At 36.0% G+C, this 12,500-nt stretch overlaps 1 protein-coding gene across 10 annotated transcripts in view; it reads right to left on the reverse strand.

Moving 5' to 3' along the window:
• LOC106876396 (uncharacterized) overlaps positions 1–12,500 on the reverse strand; it is a 199,765-nt gene that overhangs the window by 2,929 nt on the left and 184,336 nt on the right. For 5 of the 10 annotated variants that reach the window (XM_089363123.1, XM_089363127.1, XM_089363126.1 and 2 more), the window contains 7 exons: positions 12,258–12,401; positions 11,475–11,551; positions 10,501–10,678; positions 7,005–7,110; positions 6,364–6,694; positions 4,476–5,830; positions 1,833–1,875 (listed from right to left, as the gene is read on the reverse strand). In XM_089363123.1, the coding sequence (XP_089219249.1) occupies positions 1,869–1,875; positions 4,476–5,830; positions 6,364–6,694; positions 7,005–7,110; positions 10,501–10,678; positions 11,475–11,551; positions 12,258–12,401 (2,198 nt within the window). In that variant the 3' untranslated portion in view covers positions 1,833–1,868. The remainder of the gene's footprint in view (positions 1–1,832; positions 1,876–4,475; positions 5,831–6,363; positions 6,695–7,004; positions 7,111–10,500; positions 10,679–11,474; positions 11,552–12,257; positions 12,402–12,500) is intronic. The other 5 variants (XM_014924922.3, XM_089363122.1, XM_014924924.3 and 2 more) reach the window with 1 other exon arrangement.

Raw genomic sequence — 12,500 nt, forward strand, 5'->3', positions numbered from 1 at the left:
GAAATTGCTGTACTATTTTATAATCATTTCACTCCTCCTATAGCTAACTGCTCTACCATATTGCAGGTGGTGGCCACATTTATCTTGGAAAGATAGACTGAATGAAACAAATCCATGCTTCACCTATTGCTCTACTCCAAAAAGCACTAGCAGCAAATAAAGCTTGAATTTGTGACACACCCTTCATACTCATCCACTACTTCATTGTGACATAAGGAATGGATAAACATTTCTCAGCAATGTAGACTGATTGAAACAAACAACATCATTATGCATTGCACAAGAACAAAACTCAAAAAGCAGTTTGTAAGTATGTTTGTAAGAATGTTTCATACCCACTAACCACTTTACCATGAAATATGCATGATAGGTGTTGGAGTGGCTGTGTGGTAAGTAGCTTGCTTACCAACCACATGGTTCCGGGTTCAGTCCCACTGCGTGGCACCTTGGGCAAGTGTCTTCTACTATAGCCTCAGGCTGACCATTGTGTATATATATATATATATATATATATATATGTGTGTGTGTGTGTGTGTATGTTTGTGTGTCTGTGTTTGTCCCCCCAACATCGCTTGACAACCGATACTGGTGTATTTACAGCCCCGTAACTTAGCAGTTCAGCAAAAGTGACCGATAAGATAAGTACTAGGCTTACAAAGAATAAGTCTTGGGGTTGATTTGCTCAAATAAAGGCAGTGCTCCAGCATGGCCACAGTCAAATGACTGAAACAAGTAAAAGAGTAAAGAGAGAGAGAGAGAGATTGCCTAGTCTTTAGCTGGGAAAATTGAGTTAAGTAGTACAACATGAAGTTACAACTAATAAGACTCAATCCCAATACATTCTAGCTGGTCTTGACTCCACCTATGTGGATACTCTAACGATTTGGAGTGGTTTGTTATTTTTGACAGAAGTCAAAAATTCTAGTACCACACACACACACACACACACACACACACACACACACACACACAAATACACAGATGTAATGTGTCATTTAACTTGCTTAAGGAGAAGCATGATGAAATATCTCTAGCAACCGAGGTTTGAACTCATCCCACTGTAGCTCAGTGTCGTCCAGCAACACTTAAACCACATTAGCCACATGATATTTGATGTCTTAGGCCCAACCTAACACAACCCCCAAAAAGCAAAACAAAACAAAAAAATAAATAAAACTGGTTTAAAAATATAAAAGAAAGAAAAATTTATTGGGTTCCAGAAGAACCTTTGCCACTTAAACTTGATAAAATGACAACAACAAAAGCAAAATATTAATAAAATAAGACAAGATACAAAGAAGAGAAATAAAAACAAGATAACGTAGGAGGAGGAGGAGGGGGAGCAAATGAAGAGAAGTGAGAGTAGATGGTTAAATAGAGAAAGAAAGAAACAAATAAAAACAAACAGGCGGTGGGGGAAAAGAAACGGGGGAGGTTCAGTTTTAAAAATGCAGGGAGAGAACATTGACAGTAAAGATAGATATATATGTGTATATATACGCACACGCACATATATACAAACATATACACACACACATACGTGCACATATATACAAACACATATATATATATACACATACACACACATACATGTGTCATGTGTATGTGTGTATATATATATATATATATGAGTGTGTGCGGGTGAATGTATGTATATATATGTATGTATACATGTGTTTCTGTGACAGGTTAAAGAAGAGAAGACAGAGGATGAAGCAGGTGATGGAGGGTGTTATAATGAGTCTCTCTACACCCGAGCTTGCTGGACAAACACAAGAGCAAGGTCAAGAGTGCAGAGGTCAGAGGTTGGAATGTGTTGTATGAAATTTTACCTGTGAAATGAAGGATGACAATGAGCCAGGACATCACTAGTGCCTAGAAACAAAGATTAAGGAGAGAAACTTGAAGAATTTAAAATGGAATTAGCAACAATGGTGATGTTAATGATGATGATGATGATGACAATAATGACAATGGTTTCTTATCAGAGCAAGGCCACACACTTTTAAAGGAAAGTGATATAAATCAATTGAATCAACTCCAGTTGTAGCTCTTTAACCCCAGGCCTGTTTTGATCGAGTAGGCCTATGATGAAAAAAAAAAAAATCAAACCTTCCAGTCATGACCCCCACCACCTCCATTACCTTGTTTTTCAGATGATGCTACATCATCCAGTATGTGCATTGTTTTTTTTTTTTTTTTTTTTTTTAAAGATGGTGGTGCATGATTCAAGTGTGATTTTTGGTTGCTATTTTTAGCAAGCTCATTTGCCTATGGAAGCAGCTCTTCCATTATGTTTATGGTACTTTCTACTTTAGTTACCAAATCCACTCTGTCCCATCTCAATCAAGAATGGTTGAAAGGTAAAAATATACAAAATCTTTTAAATAAAATATAAAAAGTATTAAAAAAATTTTATGTTGAACTTGACAAGAATTATTTGATATATATATTCTTTTTTGTTAGTGAAGTCTTGAGAAAGGGGGAGTACTTATAGTCTTTGCAAGCCCTTCCAGAACCTAAAGACATGCAACATAACAGTGTAAGACAGGAGATATGATGATCAGCTGTTTCTGCATATCATAATAATAATGTTGTTTTATAGAAAATTACTATTTGTAAATTTCTCAATGAGAGATATTCAGCAATAGTACTCTAGAATGAAGATTATTTACCAAGATAACTTAGCAGTCCTGGTTTAGGTGTCCCTTTTTCGAAAATATAAGGACATAGATCATGTCATATAGCCAGCTGGAGACGATGTCTCCTGGGGCTAAATTACAGCAACATTTGTCCTAGACCAGGACTGCCATGTTATGTTGGCAAATAATCTTTACTCTAATGTCTTTTAACCATGATGAGAAGGCACGTGGCTTAGTGGTTATGGCATTTGGCTTGATCATAAGGTCAGGAGTTTGATTCCTGGAGGCACGTTGTGACACTTCATTTTACGTTGCTTCAGTCCACTCAGCTGGCAAATATGGGTAGTACCTGTATTTCAAAGGGCCAGTCTTATCATATTCTGTGTCATTCTGAATCCCCCTGAGAACTATGTTAAAGGTACACGTGTCTGTGGAGTGCTCAGCCACTTGCACATTTATTTCATGAGCAGGCTGTTCCATTGATCAGATCAACTGGAAGTCCTCGTTGTCATAACCAATGGAGCACTAGTCAACATTGATGTTGACTGAAATAGCACTGACTCATTGGGTCATGTCAAACTGTCCGACCCACACCAGCATGGAAGAGACACCTCAAATGATGAGGATGGCGAGGATGCACAAGGCTTGAAATTTTGGTTAAGGGAACAGTCTCCTGATCCATTAGCAAATGTGGACATAATTATTATTTTCATTTCACTTCTCAGTGCTCATGATTTCACTTTAATTCTGTAAGGAAGGACAGCAATTTGTTGTCAAAGATCACACAGGGTCTCTTTTTGTGATACTTAACACCCAAGTATCAATAACGAGATCCTAGCTGTCCCCAATAAAGCAGTTTTCTGCCTTTATGTCAATTCCAATTTCCCCAACATATTTCTCAAACCTGGTTGTTGTTATTATCAGCACAACTGTGCTTGAGTTCACTTGCACTGTCTATTATTTCCTCTCCAACATTTCCTTTAAGGACTACTCAGAGGCAGAAGTAAAGCCAATGATTTTTATTTATTTTGCTTATATCAAAATTTGAAGAAGATATTTTAGATGAAAGGTGTCAACTGGCAATTAGTTAAAAATAAATTGTTATATATTTTTCTTTGCTTCTTCTTGGTCAGATACCATACTGTGAGTGATATGTGTTGATTCAAGTCTCTGTTAGGAATTAAAACCAAGACTTGTGATTTTGCAAACAATGTCACAAGGACAACAATACATTTTATTATAATTATTATTAATATATTAATCATTACATAACTTATTGTTTCCTCAGCCTATTACATGACTCTAAATTCAACCCTGCAAACAGATATAACATTTACTAATTAATATAATTAGCAAATGGTATCTGTTGGCAGCTCTTCTTGCAGCTGTCAATAGGTACTATTTGAAGGTTCTTACAAGAACTCACTAACAGTACATATTAACAGCTAGGTGGACAGTACCTTCTTCTATGGTACTTATTTACAGCTTGGCAGACTGTACTTTCACTTGGCACTTATTCACTTTTAGGCAGAATATACCTATGTATGGTTTCTATTTATAGTCAGGTGAACTGTGTTAACTAAATGTTACAGCAAGATGAATTGATCTACTAATGAGTCAAGTGTTTTGACCAGGGACACAGTACCACACCAGTGATGTAATGTAGCCTTACACTCCCTCGGAGACATTGTCGAATTCTCATGTGCCTCAGTCAGCTGTGATTATTTCTTGTTTTATGTTGTTTTTGTAGTTTATAATTAGGTTCTATTTTTACATCAAAGTAGAAAAAAAAAAAAAATTCAAGAAAGAGAAATCAATAGTTATGAAGCTTACCTGTAGTCTGGCATTCTAAAGTAATCTTGAGGAGAAGCTGGTGAGTTAGAAGGTAACGAAGCGGTAGAATCTAAAGGCAGGTCACTGTGATCTTCTGAAGGATCTTGACTGGGGTTCTGGGGTTTAGCCATATCACACCATTCATACAATGCAGGGGAACCAGTTGCAAAGGGGTCATCACTGTTACCACCTTTATTTCCATCAAGAACAGGGGCAGGTTCTGCTGTCTTGCTCACTTCTTTATTTTCAGCTTTGATATTTGTGGTTTCAGCTGCATTTTGTTTCTGACCAGAAGAACTATCAGTGGTATTTGAGTGAGTCCTTTCTTGTTTAGAATTCGGTGACTTTAGATCATCAGACGTGGGATTTGGCTGTCCCCATGGAAATAGGTTGAAAGCACTTATAGTGGGTGTATTTCTATATGCAGTTCCTCCTTCAACATTAACTTTACTTTCAGGTGTTTTACTTGATTTATTTGGAAGCAGAAGCTTATCAAAGAGTTTGATAATATCAAAGGAATTAGCAGATGGCTGACTTTCTAGTTTTGGCATGGAGGATTTAGGACCAGAGCTGTTATTAAAGCTGTTTTTATTATCAGATTTAAGTTCATTTGTTTCAGACTTTGACGGATTTGCTTCACAGTATTTATCTAACACTTCTTGTACTAAACTTTCACTTGCTTTGTTTGAAGATGTTCCTTTTCTAGAAATTTCTTCATTCTTCAGGCTCGTGTCAGAGTGGGACTCTTTTATTGAGTTAGAAGAATCTGGTTCACTGTCAAAACTGTACTCAGTCAGTTCTTTTCTGTATGGTTGTTTGCGTTTGCTGGTGCCGATTCCCAGAAACTTCTGTGCTATGTTGGAGACTGATAGTGAAGATGATTGCTCAAGATCACTGGTTTCACTAGCATCAGGGAAAAGCTCATCTAAAAGGCTTTGACTTTGTTTCTCATTGTCTGTATTTTTAGAGTCCTTTGAGCATGTTGATGTTTTAGATTCATCAATCCTTTCCATTTCGGTGATTGATTTTACCTCTAAAGGTGATTCAACATTAGATCCTAGCAGTGTGGAGTTACTTGTACTGGATACAGACTCATTGTCGTCATTACTGTTAGACAGTGGTAAAGAGTCTGCTAGCTGGTCCATATTGAGGATATCTTCTGTGACTTTATATTCTGATGAGTCTCCAAGTGTAGCTTTGGAAAGTGAGGTGCCCAGCCGTGAAATAGAAGGTGACACCTTCTGTGCAACATTGGCTACAACAGACTTGGCTTTTGGTAAGGCGTTAGCTGTTGAGCTACTCAACCATTTCCACGCTTTTGCAGCTGACTGACCTAAAGCATTCTCTTCAGATGCCTGGATTTTGACACAAAAGAAATAAAAAGAGAAAGGATTAATAATAAAATACATCTCTTTCTGATAATAAATAATGCATTTTTAACAAATGATTTTTAAAGATGAAATGTAGTTTTTTTAAATTAACAATTTCCTTTATTTTTGTTTAAAAGACTAAACTGACCATAATGGAACTCATATAGATACAAGTAGGAAAATCTAACTCCAAAATATTGGAAAACAAAGAGTCAAATTTATGCAGAAAAATTACTTAGCAAATTAATAGAAGTAGGAAAGCTTTCAAACAATGTAACCAAATTAGTTCTTGCTATAATGTATGTTTAGGATAGATAACAACTCTAACCCCAGAGAAAAATCTGTGCCCTGCCAGTGATAGAAGACTCATCCACACATATAAGGAAAATATATCTTACAAATCTGAAACTGTACCAAAGAAGCACCAGAAAATATCTAGATAGTGTACTGTTTTCCATCAATAACCATGTTAGAAAAGAGTATGATAATAAATAACATAGTATTAAAGTGCTACATACCTCTTCATATCTAACTGAAGGAGAGCTTAGCTTCATTGATTCCTCAGACAAACTTCCTGCAGAAGGTTCTGACAAAGTGGCACCACCTTCCCGTGACTGGGTCATATCGCCACTGGCTTGATTCTGGCCACTGCTGCCACAGACAAAGTCAAGATCGAGCTGGAATGGTAAAACAGACAAGGGCTGCAAAGAGAGAAGCATTTCCTCATAAGCATCACCCAGATCACTGATGTAGAGCTGCTGTTGCAGCAAGGCATTGGTGTTGTAAAAGTGACAGATGACATTGTCTCTGTGGCGCAGGTAACCTAGCCAGAAGTCCAATAGACGTGAACTGCAACAGAAGAATTACAGAACATAATTTTAGAGTCTGATTAAAATGATCATGATATGGCCAATAACAATAGTGATAATGAAGAGGTGATGATGACTATGATGATGATGATGATGATGATGATGATGATGATGATGATAATAATAATAATAATAATGATAATAATGGTTGTATAAACAATGATGCCAATTAATGATAATGAAAATGAGATAATAATGATGAGAATATAGGAAGATGTTAATGACAATAGTATTGATGGAAATAACATTAATTACAAAAAAGATAATGCTTATAATGAAGATGAACCTACTTCAACAGTGCAAAGATAAAAGCATCAAATCTGTGTTTGTTCGAAGACAGATTTGGCCTGTTCCTAAGCTCTTTCACAATGTCACATATTGCTCTGGTAGAAGGGCCTGAAGGAAGAAAAAACTGGGATTAATAATATACACAATTTGAATTCCAGTTAATTTACAATGAAACATCCTCTTCAAAAATACACAATGGATAAAATCTAAAGATAATCTTGGATTATTCATTCTTTGGATGCAGCACTATACTCTTGTATTATTCACTTAAGTTTAATTTCCATAATCCTTAGTTGTTGGTATTAATGCTTGTAATTATTCTGTAAGCACTTTAATGAATAGGTTAATAATTTCACACATGACAGTTGAGAGCAGCATTATACACAAAAATGCTAATTCAGATAAATATTTTAAAATAAGTCAGTGAGGGAGACTGCTTGAAGTAGCAGCAAACTCACCCTCACATTTAAAAAAAACAAAAAACAAAAAAAAACAAAGAAAAACTAGGTCATTTGGGATAATATAGGTAAATAGACATGGTCACAACTGGAGCACATTTGACAGTAGATCTGCTTAGTCATGGCAAAACTGGCAATAAACAACAGCTATTATCATAGGTAAAAGTTCACAAATTGCAGGTGCAATTATTTGTTTACCACATATGTGCATGTGTGGGCACTTTATTTCACGTTGCTCCATTTCACTCAACTGTAGAAATGAGTTGCTATGTCACTGGTGCCAAAGCTGTAACAGTCTTTGTCGTTCTCTTTGATAACAATGGTGGTGTGAAAAAGGGAAGTTGGTATGCATGGACAACTGCTGGTCTTCCATAAACAAGCTTGTCCAGACTTGTGCCTCAGAGGGTAACTTTCTAGATGCAATACTATGGTCATTCATGACCAAAGGAGTTTTACTCTTTGTTTTTACTTTACACACACACACACACAATTATACATACATACATACATGATTATTTTATTTGAGGAAGTAGTATCTATGACTTTATATTCTCTCCTGAGAAATAATAGTATCTGACTGCCACAGGTGTACAGAATATCCCAAGCATCACATCAATTGGTCCTTAAATGGAGTGGGGTCTATCAATATGTGCCATACAGACTTACTCACTGGCACTAGACTAGTGCAAGAATTTTTTCTTTTTTTTTCCAGTGAGGACAGCTGCATGCACATCAGACTCATATTCTCTTGTTCTCATACAATATGCCTAATAGCAAAATAAAGTCAAGACAACTGAGACTGCATAAGAATGCAGGAAATTGTCAAAGTAGCCAAAAGGGTCTCCAGACTTTGCAGTATCATCTAGTTTGGTGCATGTCCAGGCCATAAAATATCAATTTAGATGTTTGCCCTGCATTATGGCTCTTGACCCAGCAGGATGTGTTGGCACCAGCACTAGTTGTTCACAAATGGTCTGCTGTCTCTAACTTCAAAGCTGTAGTGATGAAGGCTATTTATTTCTTCCATGCTTCATTTGAATAAATGAAAACATGCCACTAAACATATTATTCATTGAATATAGATTATTTCCTTTTTCTTTTGAGATTATATATATATATATATATATATATATATATATATATATATATATATATGTATGTATGTATATGTATAATCTTATTATATCAGCTTGATAAAACAACTAATTCTAGCTGCTTATCGAAACAGAACAATCACAAACACGCATTTCATGATGTAACATTTATTCACGGAGATAAATGTAAAATTACACCCATATACACACAAAGCATAGAAATTTAACTGAGCTTTGATGGTCACTGACCTATGCCACATTTAAAACACTAATATTTCCTCATTGCCAGGCGTTCAGCCAAAGTTATACAGTGGTGCAGCAAGTTTGGTAGAATTACAACATTAACTAATAGGAGTCTTGGAACATTTGAAGAAAAGTGAAACAAAATTTGTCTGCATTGTTAACAATAGTTCCATACTGCAACACAGAAATGTGTTGGCAACATAACCACTGCAAAGTGGCAAAACAACATTGGTTTAGTAGTGTATATAAAGCTTAACCGTCACTCGCGAGTGAGTACAAACTGTTGCTTTCACTAATTGCTTTGTGGATGTAATTTATCACATGATGGTGATAAATTACCCATAAACAGGGGTGCCAAAGCAAAATACCTTACTGTGTTTATTATATCTAAGCTGTACATGTATACCCTTAGTACTCACCTCATTGAAAATGCAGTAAACTAGAGATTAGTGTGTGGAAAAGATACAATATAAAGTAAATTTTAAGAAGTGTATATGGATGGTGTGTGAGAGAGAGAGAGAGCATGTGAGCATATATTTACAAACAAATACAGTGTAAGAGAGAGAGAGAGAGAGAGAGAGAGAGAGAGAGAGTGTATGTGTGTGTGTGTGTGTGTGTGTGTGTGTGTGTGTGTGTGCGTGTGTGTGTGCACGCATGGTTGTGTATGAATGTGTCTGTATACTTTATTTACTCCACGATTAAGACCACAGCATGGTTTCAAGGCTGTATCCAGGTAGATATTAATCTGATTAGATATGGTGATCTTTAATGGATATTTCACTGAATATGCTGGGATTATCAACTAGATGAATACTGTTACAAAGCAACCATTGTATGTGTTTGAGTATGTATGAGTGTATATACACATGCATACAAATACACACTTATGTACACATATATACTCTCACAAACACACACACACACATTTGTATATATTCATTTGAGGCTACCGATTCCCCCATTTTTCATTTGCTCACTCTGTCTCACCACAAGTAAATCAACATCCCCAATAAAAATTAAGAAAACCTACAATTATTGAGCACATTTTTCTGTTTGTAAACTCAAAACACACATACATGTATTGGTTTATTTTTTCTTGTCAGAAGAACCACACACAGTAAATAACTATGAATAGCATTTGAATGAATCATCAGCTTTGAACAAATAAACAAACTCAGCTACCTGTATTGAGTACTCTTTCATTTACATTATTTACATTGGATGGATATGTGTCCTCATCTTGTTTGTTGTTACCTCAATGTTTCAGCTGATTTACTTTCCAGCCTTCATCATGGTTAAGAGCACGGGCAACTAAACCCAAGATTCCAAGTTCAATTCTAGGCAGTGCCTTGAATAAATAATAATAATAATAATAATAATAGTAACATCAGCCAAAAATACCTTAGGAATGAGAACCCAGAGTTGAGTTCGAAATGCCACCAGGACACCTGATGAAGGCTGGAGAGTAAATCAGCCAAAACGTTGTGATAACAACAAACAAGATGAGGACACATATCTGTCTAATGTAAATAATGTAAATAATGTACAGGATTCCTCATCTCTAAAATATAGAACAGTACTCTTTCATTTGTTTGCACAACCAAGGATGTTCACAAGGAATCCCTCCTGCTGTGCACACGCAGCAGAGACAGTAACACTACAGGAAAACAGAACAAATTAACTATGCATATATGTGTAATTACCTGGTTCTGCAGATGCTTCAGCTACTCTCCACACTGTGATATGGACTCTCCCAAATACATGCAGACCAGATTCATATGACTTCAGGCCATTGTTAATCACTTGAGCTACAGCAGGGCACAATCGGGATAGCACCAAATCTCCAATTTCAGGAGTTTCTACAGAACTGCCAAGACGAAGCTGAAAATCAAAAAGAGAACGGCAACTGAAAGATTCTGTTTTGTTAGACTGGTACTACAAAGATTAGACTAGTTTCTTGTGGTTTAGCTCAGCCTACTATAAATAGAAGGTAAATCTGCATAGTGTCACATCCATCTGTCTTAGAACAGAATTGGATAACTTAAGTCTCAGAAATATTGCTTACAAAAATGTGATGGTCTCTGCAGATAGTCTCTGTTGATCCCACTACAATTGGACCAGGATTAATTAGGCAGTAAGTAATTAAATCTACCTTGGGTATTACTGGAGTTTGAATTAACCATTTTGTTACCCTATTTCTGTTGAAATACATGAATTTTGTTTCAATTAATTTTGAGAATAATGAAGTAGAAAAGAAAAGGAATTAGCATTTGATAGAATACCTCGGTATGAGTGTGTGTGTGTGTGTGTGTGTGTGTGTGTGTGTGTGTGTGTCATGGACTCTCCTGGCATAAACAACAGATGAGGGTTCTGCAATTTCTTAATGAACAGCCAGCACAGATGATATGTTTATTGTCATCAACATCAACTCAACATTGTCTGCACAGGTGCATGGTGTGTCCCATGTCAAAGTGATTGCAGAGCAATATGAGATTAAGTTATTTTTGCTCAAGAACACAACACACTGCCTAGCCTGGGAATCAAACCCACAACATTGCGATTGCAAGTTCAACTCCCTAACCACGAAGCTACATACCATCACTTACACACACACACACACTACATTACATACTATATGATAACAGTAATTGATAGACTGGTGACCTGATATACTAACCTTATCAAATGGATCTTTGCTCTTGGAAAAATGATCAACTAAAGCTTCTGCTGCTTTGGATACCTCTGCTAGCATGGCTGAAAAAGAAATGACATTTGTATGTGATATATGATTAAGATACAAATTAGTGTCCAAAGGTAGTGCTTATAATGTCTTCATTATTTATATTAAAGTTTACACAGCAATACATATCTAATACAATATCCTCAATACAGCTTATATGTTGGAAGTATATAGAATTTTATATTTATGTGAGATTACTTTATAACTTATTGACATGTACAGTCATCAAAAAGACTGACTGAATCAGATTGTAGTTCTGAGTATGTAAACATTTATACACACATACACATTCATTTGTTTGCCTTTACATCTGTTTTCCATGCTTGAAGTCACACCTGCATCCGCACTGTCAGTGTTAGCCAGAAACTAACCAATTGATAATGCAAGACAAAGAAAAATGACCAGCTGACCATTGACTGTATAAGATAAGCGTCAAGAAATTGACAGTACCAGATCAAAGTTAACCAATTAATAGTAGGATATCAATGTTGACCAGCCAACAGTGACAGATGAAATTAGGCCAACTAACAGTATTTGACCAAAGTTAATCAAATGTCAGTGAGATCAAAATTGACCAAGTGACATGGTCAGAGTAAATTTGACCAATCTACAGTGATGGACCAAAGTTTACCAACCAGCTGTATTGCAATGAAATTAGAATTACAATTTGTCCCCCAAGACTGATAAAACTAAATAACAAATCTAAAAACCATAGTTTACCAGATTTCTTCTCCAATTCTTTCTTGCCCATTGATCTAGGTGGGGTTGGCGGTTGGTCCCTGTCTTCTGACCCCTTATCTTTGCCAAAGGTTCCTTCAGCTGAATTTTGGTTTTGGTTGTGTATATCTCGAGGAACCGGGAAAGCTGAAAGAATAAAAAACACCAAAATGATAAGAAATAAGAAAACAAAACAAAAAAGAAAAAAAGAGAAAAAGCTAAAACATTAGATCGAGAAAAGTACAG

Source organism: Octopus bimaculoides, chromosome 14, assembly GCF_046866305.1.
Source record: "Octopus bimaculoides isolate indiv1 chromosome 14, ASM4686630v1, whole genome shotgun sequence".
NCBI lineage: Eukaryota > Metazoa > Mollusca > Cephalopoda > Octopoda > Octopodidae > Octopus > Octopus bimaculoides.